Genomic DNA, 22174 nt, shown 5'->3' with positions numbered 1-22174 from the left:
CATTTTTTACAATTTATTATTTTGTTACATATTGCTTTTTATGTAACATTAGAATATAAAAATCTTGTTAAACAACTCAATGGATGGCTTAAGACATTAATTGCTTGAATTAACTTTTTCCCCATACATCTGGTGTACACTTAATGATTATAATTTGGTCTGACTTTTTAATATTGTAATTTTGCAATTTAATCTAGCAATGGTTTTAGGCATTTAATTACCTTGTAACTAGATTTTTCTAGAAATAGCAAGATGTTTCCTTATCAAAAACAAACTATATAACATGTTTTTTTTAGACTTCTCATTATACTAATACTAGCTTTTGCCCGCGACTCCGTTCGCGCGGAATTAAAAAAAACTATATATTCTTCCAGACTATGTTCTACATCTGTGCCAAATTTAACCAAGATCCGTTGAGTCGTTCCGGATACCGTTAAGAAAACATCCATCCATCTAATGATTCCCATTTTATGTATTTGTAAGATTGTAGTTCGAGACATTTTAAGTAGGTCATACCACATACATTTTAACCATGAAAGTAAAATTATTTAACCCTGCACTATACTTATTGGTGTTACAAATTATATCTTAGGGATATATATTTTTATATAAGTTATTATGAATGAATGCATGCAATAAATTCAAGTCATCTCTGATAGTGCATCAGTAATTTTGGTCACAAGTATACCATTCCAATTTCCATTTATGGATAAACTTTTTACATTACAATTGAACACCCTTTATTATAACTGAGCCAACAAGATGGTCAAGATTCACACCACATAAGGCAGGGGTAGCAAACCTTTAAATATCAACATGCCATTTTCCTAATTAAATTTTTAATGACGTTTCTAGATATACCATCAATTAATTATGACTTTCTAAACATTTCGTAGCATAAATTCGTGTTCGCATCTCATAATATACCTACTTCACATTTTTTCACAGTTCACAATGGTTTGCCATCCCTGACATAGATAATGCTGAATTATGTTAACATATTCAATGCCAATAATTTGCACCTATATTATATATCCAAGTGAATTCGAAATCCAAATCAAATGTGTTAATAAACAAACTTTAAATCACTTCTCTATAAAAACATCAACACTGAACTCCAACCAATCCTTTACAAGTCACATCACTTTATATCAATTTATAGCCAATTTTCATAAATCCACTTTCGAGCCTATTCCTGCAAGCGGTATTGCTTGCAATTCTGACCGTATACATAGGAATTCACCCATCACACATGTGACAGCTGCACACGCTATATTCAAAGTCCACCATGAGAATGTAGTCGGAAATGTCCCATTGTATATCCAACACGCAAGCAAATGTAAACCATGGAATGTGCAACTGGAAAGATATTAATCCTTATACATATTATTAACACTAGATTATCATTTTTGATTGAAAACCATTATTATATTTGTACAATACAGATTTTATAATACAGTACAATCTCACTAATCCGGCACTTCGATAGATCGGCACGTCCAATAATCCGGCACCTTCCGCCCACGCCTCCCTTTCCCCTCTATACCTGTGCGACCAAAGCGCATAGGTATAGAGGGGAAAGGGAGGCGTGGGCGGAGGGTGCCTGTGATTATTTCAAAACTAGTTAATTACATATGTGCCTACATGTTAATTCAATTGTTCTATAATACATTACATACATTTATTCTCTCTATGAAATGCTTTATTTTATTTTTAACATTCGAATAATCCGGCACCCTCCGGTTTTTAATAGTGCCGGATTAGTGAGATTGTACTGTATTATAATTAGTAATTTTAGAACAATTTATTATAAAAAAATACTTTTGTCATTGGATAGGTTATGCAAAAGGTTACATTATTAAGACGGGAATGATGAAGAAATTGACAAATGGTAGATCAAGTTAGACCCCACATAGAACTGGGAGCTGATTGTCATATCTTTTAAACCCTATTTCTTACATAACACTAGCTTTTACCCACGACTTCACCAGACCACACAAGATAAAAAAGTTCCTATGTCCGTCTCCTAGTTCTAAGCTACCTCCCCATCAATTTTCAGCTAAATCAGTTTGACCGATCTTGAGTTATAAATAGTGTAACTAACACGACTTTCTTTTATATATATATATATATATATATATATATATATATATATATATATATAGATTATATATACAGTACATAATGATGGCTTCTACATATAAGGGCCAATTTGCAAATTGATAACTTTTCAGGAGAGGCTCCTTTAAGTTTCAACCATATAGGAAAATAGGCCGAATAGGCCTCTTTACTTCAGCAAAAAATAAAATTTACACCTGTAAATGAGTATTTGGTCTAGTTCATGTTATTAATTAAACTAAGAGGTATCTTTTAATACCAAAAAGTTAAACCATCAAATTGTTACATTGGCTATACATAGGACCTATCAGTATACTAAAATTTAAATTAATAGCAGTTTAAAACACTTACCTAAAGTCAAGGCACAGTTTAGTTCTGCCAACAACATTCCAAAGAAGAAATGCACCAATTACTGCATTGATTCCAAAAGCAATTATCACCGAACGGCCCTCTAAATCTCTCACATGTATCTCCTAAAACATTGAAAAATGTAAAAAAAACTTTTAATAACACAATAAATATACACAAACTTAGGATATCTCATTGGTCTAGTAGGAATTATTTTCTTAATATGAATAAATTATGAAACCCTCCCAAGTAGGGTTGGTTGCAAGCGAACGGACAGCCATAAAACTTAAACCAAAACTTTTAGGTTTAAAACCTTGTAGCCAACCCCATGTGAATGGGAAAAGTCAGGGAGGTGATGATGATTTATAAATTATGTATAGCATAAGGAGAACTTAGGTATGAGTTATGAGTGTAGAGGGTTAAGCCGGTAGAGATGGGTCTAGGTATAGGTTTTGGATTACATGGATGGTGACATAATCAAGAATGGAGTGATGACTCAAATAACAGAAGAAATATCAATATGGAGGATGTAAACCTGGTTATCCGACCTTACATAAGTGGGACAACGATAGTTAGATGTATCTATTAAAATTCAACAAAAGATGAGTAATTTCTTTATACAATATCATCATCATCATCTGAGGCGCTACAGCCGCGGGTGGGCCTGGTCAAGTAAATTCCTCCACACTGGTCTACTTTGTGCTGTTTGCGTCCAGCTCTTAATGCCGATATTTTTAAGATTGCGTTCGACGTCATCTAGATATACTCGTTTATACAATATGGCATACAAAAAAGCATGTCATCTGATGTTAAGAGACCCCATTGACATTGTCTTTGACATTGACAACAATATGTTGAAAACATTTGCCTATCTTAAATGGACAGGGGATAAACTGAAAAAGGTCTCAATGTATAATCTTGGGAGAAGCTATTAAATCTTTTTTAACATCTAAAGCCTATCTGATCTGAAAGTTCTTACGACAAATAGAATAGTAATTAATTATTTACTGACATGATATTGAAATATGTGATCTAATGTCCGTGTAGATCCCGTCAAATCTTGCATCACTGCGATCAAAAGGCACAAAGTAAGGTACAGAAGGAACTGCATTGCCACTATTTGAGACACGATCAGACACGGGTCCCATTGCGTATAGCGGAAAGAGCCTGATAATTTCTTTATTTTGGACATTGTGATTGTGCACTGCCGATTTCCTCTTTGTATCTATCTGCGCAATTTATATTTAATACATTCTTGAAGTTGGGATTTTAATAACTTCTTATTATCTTGTGGAGAAATTGCACATATGGTAAATTTATTGTAATGATGAAATTAAATAAATTTCACGTATTTCGTTTTGTTCGAATTCGATGACATGTTTATGACATTTAGATGACACATAGATATGTCAAATCACAAAAATAGTTTTTGGAATGATGTTTCTGCCTTAGATACTTGGTTTTTAGTCAACCGTTAAAATTAAGAATAATGACATTTTTTTTTTCCAGATTTTAACCTTGGAAAGTTTTAATCGGGAGGTTTTGAATCAAAATTTTAGAATAACCAAATCCAAAAACATCCGTCTTAGATCCGCTATAGAACAATTAACCGGCTGGGTTATGCTTGTATCTAATGGGATGAAATGATATTAAATAAAAAGTCTTAGTTTAAAGAATCGAACGTTATACCTTAGCTCTTTTTAGTAATGATTGGTTATGCGAATACAGTGGAACAGTAGAGCTGACCTGGCATGGACCGTTTTGGATCACTGGCGCCAGTTGGAGGTTATATTTTACCAGTACTATTATATTGGCATAATGTAAACCATACATAATCATAAGTGATATGATACCTTTTCCTTGTAATCATGTCTTCATTGTTATCTGCCTCTTAAAAAAAGTAATAGGTACATTTACAATTTGTTTAATACAAATAATACTGTTTCTCCATACTGTATTTGTTCAATATTAGGTACTTTGGAAATAACGTTTTTAAATTGTGACAAAGTAATGTCGTCGTGTTCACATAAAATACTCACAGCATTAAAAGGCAATTAGCATAAAACTCGTGCTGTTTTTTCTAGATACGTTTGGGAAAAACCTATGTGTTTTGGACTTCGTCTTTCTTATAGTATAGTATTAATCTTCATCATAATCAGCCTGAGTTCGTCCATTGCTGTACGTAGACCTCCCCCATCGATTGCCACAATGCCCGTATAAATTAATTATTTAATTAATTTATTATATTGTTAGTATTAATACCAACAACTAACCAACAAAGTTATGTTCCATTCTTCAAACACTATTTAGAAATTACAGATCCATATACAGACATATGATTTCATTGACAAATAACAAGCAAATAACGATCGTCATTTATTTGGTAAGATATGCCTACAGTAAATCATGAACGAACTTTTAAATTTGCTAAACCGATAACCAGAGCTGGGCATTAACTCGTTAATCCGTTAATCGTTAATTAACGAAGTTAACATTTTGCTTAACGGATTAACTTTTAAGTTAACTTCAAAAAGTGTTAACGCTTTTGTTAACTTCCGTTAAACTCAACTTCCGTTAATAAAAGTCCGTTAATCGTTAAATTAGAAACTTGGAGACGTGCTGTCATTTTGTTTAAATTACGCGCCACGCCACGCTCGTAAGTTCAGCTATGTTGGGCGACTGTCGGCGACTCGAATGGTGAACGAACGAGTTGATAATTGATATATGTGAAGTTCGCGTGCAAGTGTGATGCATCAGAGCGTCCGGGAAAGACGTGACCAACAGGACAAAATCAAAAGAAGGTTCGAAATAGTATATTTCATTACGAGTATATAAAAGCACGAGTTTGTAATAGCCCACATTCCGAACGCTCTTCGTCCCTGCAATACGCCACTTTTTGAGCAACTGTATTAAAACACATTTTTATTCGTGCTTTTTCTTAAGCTTTTCCAAACTCGTGCGTTCTCTTTCCCAACTGTCAAAAAAAACAAAAAAAAAAGAAAAACCAACCACGTAGTTTTTACAAAAAAAACTCATTGAAGATTCATGCAAATATTTCTAAAAATAAGCTCCTAATGATTATTAATGATTTTATTCAATAAATTAGGTTAGGTTTCATTTCATTTCATCTCATTAAATTTCATTTTCATTTCATATCAATAAAAATAATCTACTGAAGACTTGGTTGTTTGGGCATAGTTCCCTTTGCCTACCCAGAATGGGTGAAGAAAACAAAAAAAAACTCTGTTTGTATTCTTTTAGTTGTTATAAAACATTTTAGTTAGTTGAGTTTATTGTGTTTTTATTATTCTATTAAATTGCTTCATTTTTTCGCAACTGTATCAAAAATAGTTGTTTAGTACACGTGCGAAACTGTAATTCAACTTGTTCCAACTGTCAATCAACTGTCGGAACTCTTTGCAATGACAGGCTTTCCGTACCCGTAATGAAATATACTATAATGCATTCATACTTGTCTCTAATACTAATGTGTACATTCTATAAATGTATAGTCAAATTACAATTTCAAAAAGTGTCGCCACATAAGTGTGAAATTAGTATGTATAATTTTGGCATGGTTAACTGTTAACGATTAACTTTAACTTGCGTTAAATTTTCGAGAATTTAACGGTTTAACGATTAACGAAGTTAATTTTTTAATTAACGATTAACGAAGTTAACTTTTCGATTAACTGTGCCCACCTGTGCCGATAACTGTTAATGACTCGGGTCACTAGAGAATTGATGACGAGAAAACAAAATGACATTATATTTAGGCAATTTTTCAACACTTCATTTGCGATTAAATGTAACCCAACGAAATGTAATAAATAATTTTATGAATGAATTCGGTAGATATGCAATTTGCCCAGTCCTTACAATTTGCCTACGCAAATAACAAAAGAGCGGCATTCACGATTTGTTGGTGACTATATCAAATAAATAACAGCCGTTGTTTTTATGCTACGATATTCCTTAAATCTCCGGCGAAAAAATTAATCCAATAGTTACTGATTGGTCCTGACTGAATCATATTGTACTGTATACAGCGAAAACAGAATACAACGAGCTTACTATACTACATAATAAATGCAAAAAACGCGGAAAATAATTAAGAGTTTTTTAATTAACATGGTCTAGCAAGTTAATTCTTTTTATACTGTAGAAAAAAAACAGACATTTTTAATTTAAACGTATAATTTTATATTCTCTGTTTAAACTCTTAATAACGAAATAAAATACATTACAATACAATGAGCATTTGATAATAAGAATTCTACAGGATGTCCGGGAAGACGTCTATCGTTATATTTTCGGCCAAGGAATCTATGGTTCTTCGCGCGTTCCATATAACTTGCGGATAACGTTGTAGAAAAACTTGAATTGTTAGTAATTAAAAAATATAAAGACTGGAACATCATGAACTAAACTTTTTGAAACTAGGAAGAAAGAGTGGTGGGTGTCTGCGCAGATAGAGAGAGTAAAACAATTTGATTGTAGTAAATCAGAATGTTTTATTTATGACAGGTGCCATTAAACAAAATTGATGATATATTAATTTATCCCATCAGTTCTTTCATTTATAGAGCGCAATTTCTAGCTCATGGTTGGTCGAGTCTCCTATCTAGAATGTGCGGTTTGCAATGATTTCTAGCTCAGGGCTGTTTGGAACGTCATGGGCGTCTGTGGGCCTAGCCAGAATTGTATGTGATATATGCGATAACGTTTTCGTAACGTCATCGCCAACATTTGTGCAGCGCCCCGACCTGCCGTACAGTACACTAACAAATCTCACACAAATTTTGTCGATGAATTTACGAAGGCGCGTGTCGCAAATATTCGTACTAGGAACTTTTAACTTGACTTCGCTCTCATGTTTGTTGGTACGAATACGGATAAACCACCGGTTCAAAGTTATTAATACACTGAGTCGTGTCTCTGTAATGGTATGTCATAGAACATATGCTAAAATTGTAATAAGCTCTGTTCTTAAACAGTGCTATAAAATATAATACATATTATGTGTATCATATATCATATACTAGCTGTCGCTCTCGACTCCGTCCGCGCGGAATTAAAAAAACGTAATAAGTTGCCTATGTGTTCAACATTCGCATTTATAATATTAGTAAGATATACAAGCCACATATAGAAATGATTATTATCGATTTTTTTGAAGTCTCTATCTAAATAATATATGTATTTCAGATCCCATAATATATTTGTATCACCATATATATTATTTTAGGACATCTATCAGCTTTTATAATCTATTTATTAATTACTTTCGTTAAACTAATTATGTAGATATGTGCATTTGACTGCCTATTCATCAACAGATAGCGCTACTGTTAATTTTGATTAGGCGAAAAACTAGCCAAGGAAAAGTAGACCTTATGTCCTGTAAAAATACATGTGATATTTGAATATCTGGTAGAGACTCATGTTGGTATAGATTGGTGTATTATGTGATAAGTGTATATAAATTAGTGTACAAGATGGTAGCGTTGAGCGCGGTCGTCTTTTGGTAAGTGTGCATAGAAACTCGATGGTGATAAAAAGTTTCTTAAGTTATAACCACATATTTTTTTTTAATTTCTCTGTTCTAAATATTTGTGCTTTTGGATTTTTTAGTAATTTGTCAAAATTTTACTACTATAATTATTGAATTTTTGTAATTTTTTTTTAGTGTTCCTTTTTTGTATCTTCCAATATTAAATGATACGATTTCGAGCTCGCAAAGTTTTTTTTAAATTTTTGAATCTTTTTACTAGTAATCTTTTTACTACTTGCGAATATTAAATATAAAAAATAAAAATAATTAAAAAGTACAAAACCAATCCTTACTCCTTATTAATATTATAAATACGAATGTTTAGATGAATAAATGGATGTTTATTTGAAGGTAACTCAAGAACGTCACAACGGATCTTGATGAAATCTATATATATAAAAGAAAGTCGTGTTAGTTACACTATTTATAACTCAAGATCGGTCGAACTGATTTAGCTGAAAATTTATGGGGAGGTAGCTTAGAACTAGGAGACGGACATAGGAACTTTTTTATTTTGTGTGCATTTTTTTATTCCGCGCGGACAGAGTCGCGGGTAAAACCTAGTATCTATATATATAAAAGAAAGTCGTGTTAGTTACACTATTTATAACTCAAGAACGGCTGAATCGATTTGACTGAAAATTGGTGGGCAGCTTAGAACCAGGAAACGGACATAGGATAATTTTTACCCTGTTTTCTATTTTTTTATTCCGCGCGGACGGAGTCGCGGGTAAAATCTAGTATTTAACATAAATGTAGAACATAGTATGAAAGAACACATAAGATACTTATCAATTTTTTTTTAATTCCACGCGGTCGTAGTCGCGGGTGTCAGCTAGTCGGGTAGATAAATATTTAACCCTTAAATATCTAAGATAGGGTAGTTTGTAGGGCAGCGTGATTGGGTGTATCTACGAAGCAATATTCAACGAACAACGGAAATAAAAAAAATTACAAAGTTAATTTAAAAAATGAACATTGTGCATTTGACAAAATTGTATGATTCAAATTGCATCGTAAGATTGAAATAAATAGAATTTTATCGTGCTGTAAATTAATAATTTTAGTTTTACTTCTTTACTTGAGTTTCAAAACCTATTGACTGCCAAAATATGTGTCCTGTCCTGTTAATATTTGTGACTATCGTATCGTTATCGACAAAGTTTGTATTATTATATAATTTGTGCAGCGCCCCCTATAGGGAGGAAAGTACACCAAAAGTCTCAGGTACTATTCAGACTGCACTAGCGGGTGCGGTGGCGGGCGCGGGCGCTCGGGTCTTGGCGTCTGCGTATTCACAGTGGCGATCGAGCTACGAGTGTCATTGCACATGTGATAGGTCGTTCTCAAACTTTGCTACGTATTTAGAAGACATGGATGAAGATTTGTTTTTATTAATGGAAAATTCATACTTGAAATGGAAATTTCAATATATGAAGTTTGGCACACACGATTTAAATAAAGGAAGAGAAAATTTTGGAGAATTTTATGTATTATACGCTGATTTACGGACGTATCCGGATAAATTCTTTGAATACACGAGACGACGCTTCGGCGGGTGAATCAAAATGGTTTAGAACCACACGCGTAGTCGCCTAACAGACGCTATATCACTGTGAACGATACGGGCGGACTGAGCCATTAGAAACTCCCGCGCCACGCGCGCCCGCGCCCGCCTCATGAAGACGCGCAGCTCGCGGGAGCACTGTGAACGCAAATGGCGTCTGCATACATTTTGATTTACACGCGCCCGCGCTAGCACCCGCGCCCGCCGGCACTCTGAAAGTGTGCGTCCACACTGAAAGCGCGGTGACTGGAGCCTAGGCGGGCGCGGCGAGCGGGGGCGTGCGGTGGCCACAGTAAGGCGCGAGCTCTTGTAGCGTTTTGATATATATCAGGTGTTGTAAACTATTATGGACGAGGATTTGCTATTTTTACTAGACAGTACGATTCTGACATGGGAGGTGTTGAACACTAGAGATGGTGTGCACGAAATAAATAAAAAAGAGCAATAACTGGTGAATTTGTTAACTTATATGAAGAATTGAGATTATACCCTACAAAATTCGCCATTACAGTATCTAACGCCATTTTACGACCAACAAAACAAACAGACGCGCATACGCCGAGCGACAAGACTGAATTGGTTTGTTACCTCCGCCACCCGCGCTTTGGGTCGCTCGCTGACTAGGCCCGTAGTGGGGCCAAAACGCGCGGACAGAAGCGTTTGAAACTTAGGCGCGCTGTCTCGCTCAGTCCCGTCGCACTAGGCCTCCGCCTTAGTCACTACAATATGGACGCAAAGGCGCGTTTCATATGTATGATACTTCGCGCCCGTCGTCGCAACCGCGCTAGGCTCGCACTATGGACGCACACAAAGAGTACTCATAGTAATTTTTACTTTTTTTTTTTCAATAATTGACGATGTCGATACGAAAGCAATTCAGGAACATTCATGCTAGGTCCACATAACTGTTTGACCTCCAGTTATATCGTAAACGTATTAATGACTATCTGCCGCGACTCCGTCCGCGCTGAATTAAAAAAAAAAACTTAATAAGTAGCCTATGTGTTCTTCCAGACTATGTTCTACATCTGTGAAAAATTTCATTAATATCCGTTCAGCCGTTCCGGAGCCTTTAAACAAACATCCATCCATCTAAACTTTCGCATTTATAATATTAGTAAGATAACAACACAGAAATTTGTTTCTTATCTCTTTCTATATTCCTGTATCGAAATTGGAATATTGGAGCGCCGATGGCTTAGTAGTTAAATACTTGACTTGTAATCTGCGGTTCTTGGATTCGAATCCCGCCATGTACCAATGTGTTTTTCGACATTCTATTCACACATGTACATTCATCCTGCACATATCTGCGAAGAAATTCAAAGATATGTGTGAAGTCAACCCGCACTGTGCCAGCGTGTTGGACTAGTCCTTGCTACAACCCTAACTTAGGGTAGACTCCGAGCCAGTGGGGACGTATAGTGAGCTGATGATGATGATATTACCAAGGGTATAAGGGATTAGACATTTTTCGCAGAGGTTCCTGTTGATACGTAGTCAATACAAGACCAGCGGTATAAGGAGTTTTTCTAAAGTCATCCCCTAAAAGTCTAAATAAGATATAAAAGATTCTCTCTTTTTCTTGCATATGCTAAAACCGTTTCCGAACATTTCATTATTTAAAAATTTATCATTACATAAAAATACAATTATTTACTGGTTTATCGATCATTTAGCGAAGTAAATAATAACGATTAAAACGTTGATAATGATACTAATAGTAATGATAAAAATTTAAATCGTAGCATTATTACATAACAATTTTTGTTATTAGATTTTACCAGTCATTGTTATTTACAATATCTTTAATGAATATGTAAATCTTTACTTGATAAGTTTTTAATGTAGGGGGGATTGTTCCGCGGAATTGTTTGTGAAAGAAAATTGTTTTTGAATAGGTTTCATCAGCGTACGATATAACAGACCACCGGCCAATCCACACCAGTTGGATTGCTGGTATTCTACAACATTGCGGTTTTTTGTAACTTGTGGAATGGTCTGTCCTTGGTTGTATTTCCAAACAAGTACGACATATGGTCCTTCAAGGAGTAAGCTTACCATCGCTGCAGTCCGGCAACGCATCCATAATAGTATTGTGTTTCACTTTCACCAAAATCTGTCCATGGACATCACCTCGGTGTAACAGCCGTTCATTTGCCATCTTCTATTATAAAAAATCAAACAGACATGAAATGGACACTGTCGATTATGAATGCATATAAGTACAAGCGATAAATACAAGCCCAATCAAAAACAAAATCAAACTTTTACCTAACATTTATTAATCCTTCAGGTCCTTAAGAAGGTTTGTAACCTCATAGTTTTTTTAAGTTGATAAATCTAACGCTTGACCACGATCCCACCCGATGAAGTGATGATGTGGTTTAAAGATGGTACGCGCTAGCTTTGTAAAGTTTAGGGTAAAAACCGTTCTTTGTCGTCCTCAGAACAACAGTTTCACCAATTTCTGTCAAATGTTTTAGTATGAAAAAACTTTTTACAGCGCGCTAGCAAGCGTGGTTTGCGGTGAACTCCGCAAGTTCCCTCCTGGCTTCAAATGGGGTGCCGCGACCTCTTCCTATCAAATAGAAGGTGCTTGGAATGTAAGTGGTAAGTAAATTGCTCTTTATATTATCAAGAACACTTAATTAAATATATATGACGCCGAACCAACTAATATAAGGCTTAAAAAAAATCTTAAGAGCCGACACCCATGAATCGCTTTTAGCGGTAGGCTAGCAGCAGTTGACTCAGTCTGTGCACGGACTGAAATTTCAAATGACATTGCTTGGAGTTTTTAAGTGAACAAATAAGGAAAACAAGTGAATCATGACTGAATTGGTAAAACGGTGAAAACATCGGACATATTGATCGTAAACCGTATGAAATATTTGACAGAATGCTTAAAATGAGTGGTCACGTACGCTTGAATGCGGTGAATATTAAAAAATAATATAAATCGGATCTTAAAAGATCTTTAACAGTTGAAGTTCCGCAACAACAATATTTTATGAGTGTACGAACGGTAATGATTACAGATAAAGGTGAAAACATCTGGGATAGATTTATACACAACAATCCTGACGTGATTATTGACAGCAGCAATGGCGACATCGCCTGCGACTCCTACCACAACTGGCAGGAAGATGTCAGGATTGCTGCGGAACTAGGATTGGATTTCTACAGGTGATACATTAGTTATTTGATTTATTTACAACAGTTTTTCGAGAGTCTGCTGACACGCGATTGTCCTATGAAAAATGTGAAAAGGACCTATGGGCAACGGTCACCTCGCTATTGCGACGAATCCAGGTGGCCGTTTGTTCGTTTGCCACTTTATTATATAAAAAAAGGAAATAAAACTATAATTAGGACTCCGGCATCATGTATCATTGCAGTCGGAACCCACAGATGGAAATTACAGTCGTTTAGCTTAGTGGAAAAAAGGACTCACCTACAGCAGTGCAAGCTGTCCTTTTTTTACTAGATTCAATCAAATTCATTTAATAGAATAAAATGTATATTAAAAATATTTGAGTCTCTTTGAATTTAAATTGCAGGACGTAAGAAATTTTTTAGGTTTTTTTTTATTTAATCCCATGATTTATTCATAAGTGTTCTGAATTCATTTAATTGTATCGTAAGGAGTACATGAATTAAAGTAACCACCGAATTACAAAGATTTACGATAAAAATAAACTTTATTTTTTGTTAAAGAAATATTATGTATGTAAGTTATTATTTCTTAAGGCAACTACTCGTATATAAAAATTAAATTACATGTCGATTTTTTCGAAGCACGAATGAAAATCCTTGAATGTTTCCTTTTTGATAATATCTTTGCTTACACAAAAACTTGTCTAGATTATTATTTACTTTTTTATATCTCAATATGTGATATATATTTGGATGATTTTTTAATCATACTAATATTATAAATGCGAATGTTTAGATGGATGGATGTTTGTTTGAAGGTATCTCCAGAACGGCTCTACAGATCTTGATGAAATTTAGTACGATGTAGAACATAGTCTGGAAGAATACATAGCTACTTTAATAAGTTTTTATTAATGTCGCGCGCAAGTTTTAATTATAAATCGGCTAAATTTTTGATCATCGTTTACTGTTTATGGTCCGGTACAGATTTTAGGTTACCAGGCTATAAAATTATTTATTGTTTCATACTAAAATTGCGATTAAATTCTGATAGTTAATTACTCTTTTTGGGAGTTTTAATCAGATTGCTATATCAGGTGATTACTTAAACATAAGTCGTTATCAATGACCCATAACACTTAAAATTTATTTATCTACTACTAGAATTATCATATTTACTTATCTTATAAGATTAAATACCATAAAAATACAAAAAATGCAATATTTAGTTAAAAATAATTTCGTAAGAACTACCGTAAAAACATCTACACATAATATACTACTGCAACTTTGCTATTTTATTTTGACAGGTTTCTTAACAATAACGCTCCATATTTTATTATCGATTAATTTTTATTAAACACAGTATATAATATAATGTAATAATCCCACTGGGGGCTTAAGTAATATTAAATTTAATAGCGTTGTACATTGTCTGGTAAATAAGACAATGTACTACGCTATTAAATTAAAATGCTATTGAGATTAGATTGTTTTAAAGTAAATTAGGAAGAACGTAATATACTTACAAGTGCTAATTAAAATTTTATTAGATTAAAATTTAAGATAATGATTTTTAGTATGGTTTCATTATATACTTTTTGTTATTTATAATACAACTTAGTTTTAGTTTTTAATTATTTTCAATGATTTTGTTATTTGTAGATTTTCGATATCATGGCCAAGACTTCTGCCAATGGGTACTAGTGAAAAAATAAGTGAGGATGGCAAAGATTATTACAACAATCTTATCAACGGTCTGTTAGAGAAAGGCATACAGCCTGTAGTCACGCTCTACCATTGGGACTTGCCACAGAGATTGCAAGATTTGGGTGAGTTAGATATTACGTAATAAAATATAATTGACGTTGTGCCTTTTTATAAAATAACTACCAATGTGTAGGTAACTTTTGAAGTGAATTATTTTTTTATTTGCAACTTTTTTTTATTTGCAATTCTGTCTATGCAAATAATTGCTATTTTTTTTTCACGAACACTACTGAAACAAGTGCACACAACTTTCTCCTCTGCTAATCAATGTTATTTACACAATCTTCAAAAAGCATTGCTTAAAAAGTATTTATTAATTATTTTTACATATTTCTTATAGGTGGCTGGGCGAATCCCTATATAGTGGACTGGTTTGCGGACTACGCGAGAATTGCGTATAAGTTATTTGGTGATCGTGTGAAGACTTGGGTGACGATAAACGAACCAATCGTTGTATGTGACGTAGCTTATAATACTGGAAGTTTCGCCCCCGGTGTAAAAGATCCGGAGTTTGCGAGTTATTTATGTAATAAGAATATTTTGTTAGCTCACGCTAAAGCTTGGAGGATATATGATGAAGAATTCAAGCCTAAATATCATGGTTTGTTTATATATGTTTTACTTTTTAAATGATATTTTAAGGTTATTTTCAGCCGACTTCAAAAAGAAGGAGGTTATCAATTCGACTGTAATTTTTTTTTAATCGAAAGGAAGTGCGTGCTGATTAGTCCCATTTTTTTGGATTTTTTTTTAGAAAAAAAATTATAACAAACACATTTGAGTCATTATTAATTAAATATAAATAAGAATGTTCTGAAGTTTTTGAGATTACTATAGTTATTTAGACTTTCGACAAGGTTTTTGGATGGTTTTTTGTTAGTATTCCTCTTGCATTGACAGGCAAAGCCGGGATTACAAACCAGTTGTTCTGGATAGAGGGCGCTTCGAGCGAATACGAAGAATTGGCAGAGTTAGTAAGGCAATACATGGTAAGATTTTAAACCTACTTTTCTCTTTAAAATACAATTTAATATAATTTTAGGCACATAAAAACCCACATACATAAAAAAAAAACTTGAGAGGTGTCAAGGGACACCCGGATGGAACGAAGTTCCTTTCAATTAATTAGTGAAGGAACCAATGTTTATTCTATGAATAAAAAACTTAAGTCGTCACAAGAAGTACATTTTATTTCTATGAATTTTCGTTATATATTGTCACGTCGTTGCCATGGTGAAGTAGCGCTCATTCGTCTATAGCAAAAAGTGTCGTGACAACTTTACGTAAGAATTTTTTCCGTCTAGCCCCCTTTCACAACGCGCGATAAGGAACTTCGTTCCAATAAACTGACATACGAACGAAAAACATTACCCTCTTTGTCAGACAGAGCTAACATGTTTCAGTACATGTGTTTTAGTGAAAACAGGGCATCTGAAAGTATACATATTATATATTACAGGTGGGAATGTACTCGCACGCCATCTATACAAAAGAGGGTGGATGGCCACCACAGATAGAAAAGCTAATCGCAGAAAAAAGCAAAAAAGAAGGTCACCCGCGGTCTAGACTGTCTCCATTCACTAAAGAAGAAATTGAACTTATAAAAGGTATTTAGGACATAATTCTTATTATTAGACATCTTAACGCACTTGAGTTGGCACGTTAGGCTATAGAATACATTTAATCCAGAAGTGTCAACTCAAATATTATTAATCTATGTTCGTTCGTTAGTAATCCGGTTTTTTAACTACATAGTTACAAGTTGATTACAATCCGGAAACAGCTCGAGTTAAAATTTACTTCTAAATTTTATGTTAATCAACCGTTCCCTTATAATTATAGAAATTAATTTACACAGTTATAGGCAATAAATAACCATTCAGTTTTTTTCTGCTTCATAATTAACCTTAAATCACACATGTATTCAAATTCAAACCTTAATACATTCAATGCCACTACTAGTTTATTTTTCGTATAAAAGTTAACTAACTAGTGGAATCAATGTGGAGCTTGTTGTAAAAATTCTTTTTTTCATTCCAAATATTATAAAGATTAAAGATTTGATTGTTTGTATGTCTGTTTGTTTGCATTGAATAAGCTCTAAAACTACTGAATCAATTTGAAAACTACTATCACCGTTGCGAAGTTACACTATTCCAAGGTGACAGCCTATATTTAGTTCAAATTTTTTTCCTTCGCAGGACGAAGTTGTGGATAATTCAGCACACTATTTTTTTTTTGTTTAAAAAAATATCACAATCTGTATTTTATTTTATTTCGATTCCTTGTTAGTTATAGCTAACTAGCTTTTGCCTGCGACTCCACCACGCATGTTTAAAACAAAACTTAATAATTTGCCTATGTGTTCTACAAATGTGTAAAATTTTATCAAAATCCGTTGAGTCCCGTGATACCTTCAAACAAACATCCATCCATCCATCTGCATTTATAATATTAGTAAGAAGTAAGATTATTATTGTTAGGTACATACGATTTCTACGGTTTCAATTACTACACGTCTCGTCAAGTCCGCAAATCCAGGACCGGGGATGTAATAAGATATTGGCCGCTGGGTTCCGGAGCGGTAGAGTTGGACGCAGCCTTCGAAACACATCCCACTTGGAAGAAAACGGATTCATTTTGGTTCTGGGTATGCTTTCATTCAATTAATAATCATCGCTTCAAGAAAGTCTTTAGGAAAGCCAGTAAAACTTTTGAAAAAAATCAGGTGTTCAAAACATTTTTTCATAACAGATTTTTAGTCACATTTATATTGCGTTATTTAAACATAGCCTTCTAACCGTTGGTTTCCGAGACCAAAATCTTTTTATAGAACATATCGTCATCCCTGTCATTATCTTTGACAAAAAAGAGATAACAATATCGGGGATTTTGGTCTCAGTAACTTACGGAACGTAAGATAATAATAATAATAATTCTGATACTATATTATACACGTAGTGTATTCTTTGGATTGTTTTTAATACTTAATTCCTAGTTGAACTGTCGATAAAGTTATATCTATACTAATATATAGAGGAAAGATTTGTTTGTTTGCATTGAATAGGCTGCTAAACTACAGAAACAATTTGAAAAAAAGTTTCACTAATACGAAGCTACACTTAGCACTCTGTCCGGCTGACATAGGCCATATTTATTTTTTATTTATTTTACGCGGACGAAGTTGCGGACAACTGTTAATTTCTAATAAAAATGTAATGATTTTTATAGATCAATGCGCCCGGTTTTAGGAATATGATGAAATGGCTCAAGGATAATTACGGCGATATTGAAATTCTCGTCACAGAAAATGGACTTGCCATAGGAAAGAACGGTCTGAATGACGTCGACAGAGTCAAATACTATAGAGATCATTTGGAACAGGTATGTTAGAAGTGAATAAGGCTATTTTAAATAATAAAAAAAAACTTTGATTATTTATTATAGACTAATAAAGTTTGTGACCCCGGGGGGCAAAAGTTAAATTAAATTATAACAGCCCACTAACGTCACTCTGTCAATGTCAAAAAGGTGTCACTGTGGGTGTGTTCCGATATGCACTGCGACCACTGTAGAGTGTGACGTCAATTCAGTATACTGTGAAGCCGTTCCTTTATAGCCAATTATACTGTTACGATTTAAAACGGAACGCAATCTCGTATACTGTCAGCCGCATTTTTTGACGCGACATTCAAATGAGTGTATTCAAGTTTTCTAGTACATTAAAAAAAACTGTTTTGGAGTACTGTCAAATTAAAAATATTTTAATTAATATTAATTATAAATTGAATTTATAATGTAATAAAAATAAGTACTTTTTCATAAAAAAGAATATGTTTTTCATTATCAATACAGTCTAATAAGGTTAATTTTTGCAATTCTTCCATTGTTTTATTTATTAATCCAAACTAATTACAGAACTTTAACATTTTCCGATTAAACTGTAGCTTTGTTTATAAGATGTCAGGCACTCGGGTGGTTTTGACTGATCACGTGATCAAAGTACTGCGAGTACCTTACCTCGAAAACGCCAGTGCTCACAGTAGAATATGGCGGCGATTTATGACGTCATATATTTCCCTAGGGTACTGCGACAGTATACTGGCAGTCCATAACGGAACGAATTTTTCTACAGTGATAGCACTGTGCAGTGCTCGCAGTGCATATTGGAACATACCCTGTAGTATTGATATCGAAAGCTACGCGTTAGCTAATTGCTTATTTAACTTGTTGTTAAAGGTATCCGTAATAACTGAACAGAAACCGGCACCAATCCTTTCTGTGGGCATATAACAAATAATTGTAATTTGTAACCCCCGTCGGAATATATCGGGCGTAAAGTACACCAAAACTAAACTAATTTTGACATATTGGACAATACGAAGCCAATTGTCACAAATATAAATGTTAGGCCCACAGTACGCATAATGAACGAACATTTTAATAGCTTCGAACGCTATTGTTAAGCCAAGACGAAAAAAAAACGCTATTGTTTGGCTTCGTTTGGAATTTAAAAAGGCGTATTTGTTTTTAACATTCGTATTTTTTACAATGATTATTGAACATATAATACAATATTATTTTTTATCAACTACCTATAGATATGGCTCGCGATCAACGAGGACGGTGTTAATGTGACCGGATACACCGCGTGGTCGTTAATGGATAACTTTGAGTGGACAGACGGATATATGTAAGTATTTAAAGTATTAAATATTTAGGAAAGTACTAATCTCTCTCTTAGTATTCAAGAGATGTGTTGAAAACAATGCAATTTCACATGAGCTCACAACAGCGAGGTAGTGCAGTAGATAGTGCAGTACTGCAATTAGAACCAAACATTTAACCTGTTCATAAATGAGTAGACGAAACATTACGAAATAAATGGGATAATCAAAAAGATGTACCAAAGTACAGTTTCAGTTGTATAGTTTGACAGATTGCGGTACTAATTATGTGTGATTATGCATAAGATATTAAAAAGTACTCGTAATGTCCGCTCTATAATAAGAATTACATTTAAACCTCTTTGGTTAGCAGGCACATGACAAGATAAAACATTACGATTGCAGTGATCTCTCCTTTTACATTTCAGTACAAAATTCGGCCTGTACGAAGTGGACTTCACGGACCCCAAGCGACCGCGGACTCCACGAACGTCCGCTAAATATTACAAAGATGTAATACGCAGTCACTCGCATGAAGTATATCATAAATATATGAAAGATGAACTTTAAATTGTAGTTTCATTTCACAATCACTGTTCCAAATTACATCCAGATCCGTTCAGATGTTCTGGATTTAATTGGTAAGAAATATCCATACATGCATCCATCCATCTAAACATTCGCATTTATAATATTAGTAAGATATATAAGATCTTTTAAAAAAATGTTAATTGTTGACTTTTTTGCGTGAAATTTGCAGTCGTTGCTATGACTACAGTTACAAAGTAGGTACAAAGTACAGAGTATTTTGTATCTTACTAATATTATAAATGCGAAAGTTTAGATGGATGGATGGATGTTAGAAGATCGGAACGGATTCTATATCTGTTGATTCGAGAACGGATCTCGAATCAACAGATATAGAACATAGTCTGGAAGAACACATAGGCTACTTATTATGTTTTTGGAACGAAGTTCCTTATCGCGCGTTGTGAAAGGGGGCTAGACGGAAAAAATTCTTACGAAAAGTTGTCACGACACTTTTTGCTATAGTAAGCTATTGTAAGCTGTGCGGCGTCGCATGTTTCTCTGTCTGTCTCTCTCTCTCTTATAGAAAGCAAGCCAGATATTTTCATTTCTATTTCGCATTGAACAGTGTGGTGTCGCGACTTAAAAATAAAATTAAAAAAAAATTATTACAATTCCTTCACTAATTAATCGAAAGGAACTTCGTTCCATCCGGGTGTCCCTTGACACCTCTCAAGTTTTTTAATTCCGCGCGAACAGAGTCGCGGGCAACAGCTAGTATGTAATATTTTTTATTGTACATATGTGGTATATTTAGTGATATAATACAATTTTATCTCTATTATTAGTTCGAGTTTCTAACACAAGTAACAACCGCTACCGTCAATCAAATACGATAAAAAACAGTAAACATGTCCAAAATACCACGATTTATAACTTGTTCAGTATCTACCTCTATATATTGTATCAGTTATTAAGTACCTGTCACTCTTAGACAGTTTTTTTTCATCATCTAGCAAGGAGTCTAAATTTTGTTTTTGTGATTGACCAGTCACTGTTTACCTTGAACAGGCATTCACAGTTTCACCGGGCTTGAGGTGACCGGGCGCAGATGGCGCTTAGTCTAAACCTCTTTATGAGTAACTAAGCTTCGTTCAGGAGCTTCGGCTCCGGCTGTAAGGAGTCTAGAGTAGACACGTAACTGGTCGTCTTTTATCGCTTCTACAGTTTGGGTTTACTTTTGTAGAATGTTGGCAACCCTAACTGTGGTTGAAAAAATGAACACAATAATTTTTTTCTCACAAAAAAACCGAATGATTTGTTACAATAACTAAAAGGACCACTTTTTTATGTTTGCGAATATAAAAGCTTTATTTCTTTAGATGTAATAATTACTATGAGAATTTATGATACAAAAGACTAATTTATTATTAAAAAAACGTATTCACAGATATAAAAAAAACTAAATTCAATTAGTTAACATGATGTTAGTATACAGGTGTCCGGAGAGACGTGTACTGAGTACTACAGATTCCTTGGTCGAAATTATCAGTATTTAACACAATTGACATTTCACTTTCTTGGAAAAAAACAGAGACATGTATTTCGGAAACCACACGACGTCTATAAATTGATTGCAAAAAAAAGGAAGTTGAGATATAGTTATTTTATTCAATACTAGCGATTGCCCGTGACTTCTTCGGTACTGAATAGTAAAAAAAAAACCCTAAGTTACTCCCGCACATCCGTCAAAATCGGTCCAGCTGTTTTGGAAATTACCCGAAACAAAGGAGGATTTGCGGACAGACCGACAGACAAAAAAATTAAATTATTTAAGAACTGTTTAACTCACGTATAATCATCCGGTTATGGCACCGACTAGTTTCGGACAGGGGTCCATCTTCAGGGAGATTGTTTATTTTGAGAAGTTCCGAACCCCGACGGGTCCAAAACTAGTCGGTGCCGTCACCGGAAGATCATACGTGAGTTAAGCAGTTCTTCATTTATTTATTACTAGCTTTTACCCGCGACTCCGTCCGCGCAGAATAAAAAAAATGCGCACAAGATAAAAAAGTTCCTAGTTCTAAGCTACCTCCCCATCAATTTTCAGCTAAATCAGTTCGACCGATCTTGAGTTATAAATAGTGTAACTAACACGACTTTCTTTTATATATATAGATAAACTAGCTTTTACTGAGTATTTATTCTAAATATTTATTTATAGTTTTTCTTTTATGTTGTTTACTGTGCTCATATTTTAGGGTTCATTGTAAATCGGAGCTGCGGTACCCGCCGCAGCACATGTCGAATGAACACCTTTTCTTTTGAATAAATCTTTCTTTCTTTCTTTCTAAATATTGAATGTTCGCGAAATATGATTTTTGTTTTAGTACTACGTATAGACACACTGATTTTATTTATTGTATTGACTAATATATTATATAGATAATCGATTCGCTTGTA

At 34.0% G+C, this 22174-nt stretch overlaps 2 protein-coding genes across 2 annotated transcripts; one reads left to right on the top strand and one right to left on the bottom strand.

Moving 5' to 3' along the window:
* Positions 1-424: 424 nt before the first annotated feature.
* On the bottom strand, positions 425-3855 carry LOC106718277 (protein SYS1 homolog). The gene is made up of 3 exons (XM_014512327.2): positions 3479-3855; positions 2470-2591; positions 425-1359 (listed from the first exon to the last, which is right to left on the bottom strand). Exons 1-3 carry the CDS (start codon positions 3656-3658, stop codon positions 1170-1172), a joined length of 492 nt encoding a protein of 163 aa, XP_014367813.2. The 5' UTR covers positions 3659-3855; the 3' UTR covers positions 425-1169.
* A 4100-nt stretch (positions 3856-7955) lies between these two features.
* On the top strand, positions 7956-19753 carry LOC106718268 (myrosinase 1). Its single transcript, XM_045684592.1, has 11 exons — positions 7956-7993; positions 12094-12200; positions 12629-12776; positions 14412-14578; positions 14857-15117; positions 15417-15505; positions 15976-16123; positions 17000-17166; positions 17748-17900; positions 19118-19209; positions 19612-19753. The coding sequence occupies exons 1-11, from the start codon at positions 7965-7967 to the stop codon at positions 19751-19753; spliced, it is 1503 nt and encodes a 500-aa protein (XP_045540548.1). The 5' UTR covers positions 7956-7964.
* The last annotated feature ends 2421 nt before the right edge of the window (positions 19754-22174 follow it).

Source organism: Papilio machaon, chromosome 26 (genome assembly GCF_912999745.1).
Source record: "Papilio machaon chromosome 26, ilPapMach1.1, whole genome shotgun sequence".
In the NCBI taxonomy this organism is placed as follows: domain Eukaryota; kingdom Metazoa; phylum Arthropoda; class Insecta; order Lepidoptera; family Papilionidae; genus Papilio; species Papilio machaon.
Note: the sequence above shows the minus strand (reverse complement) of the source record. Positions and strands in the feature narration are given on the sequence as shown.

Excerpts from the sequence above, each read along its gene's own strand:
- LOC106718268 (XM_045684592.1), top strand. The coding sequence starts at position 7,965 with ATGGTAGCGTTGAGCGCGGTCGTCTTTTG. Across the intron at positions 12,201-12,628 it reads AGGTGCTTGGAATGTAAGTG|ATAAAGGTGAAAACATCTGG; the intron begins GTAAGTAAATTG and ends TAATGATTACAG. Across the intron at positions 19,210-19,611 it reads GAGTGGACAGACGGATATAT|TACAAAATTCGGCCTGTACG; the intron begins GTAAGTATTTAA and ends TTTACATTTCAG.
- LOC106718277 (XM_014512327.2), bottom strand. The coding sequence starts at position 3,658 with ATGTCCAAAATAAAGAAATTATCAGGCTCTTTCCGCTATACGCAATGG. Across the intron at positions 2,592-3,478 it reads ATCACATATTTCAATATCAT|GAGATACATGTGAGAGATTT; the intron begins GTCAGTAAATAA and ends TCAATGTTTTAG. Across the intron at positions 1,360-2,469 it reads AAACTGTGCCTTGACTTTAG|TTGCACATTCCATGGTTTAC; the intron begins GTAAGTGTTTTA and ends ATATCTTTCCAG.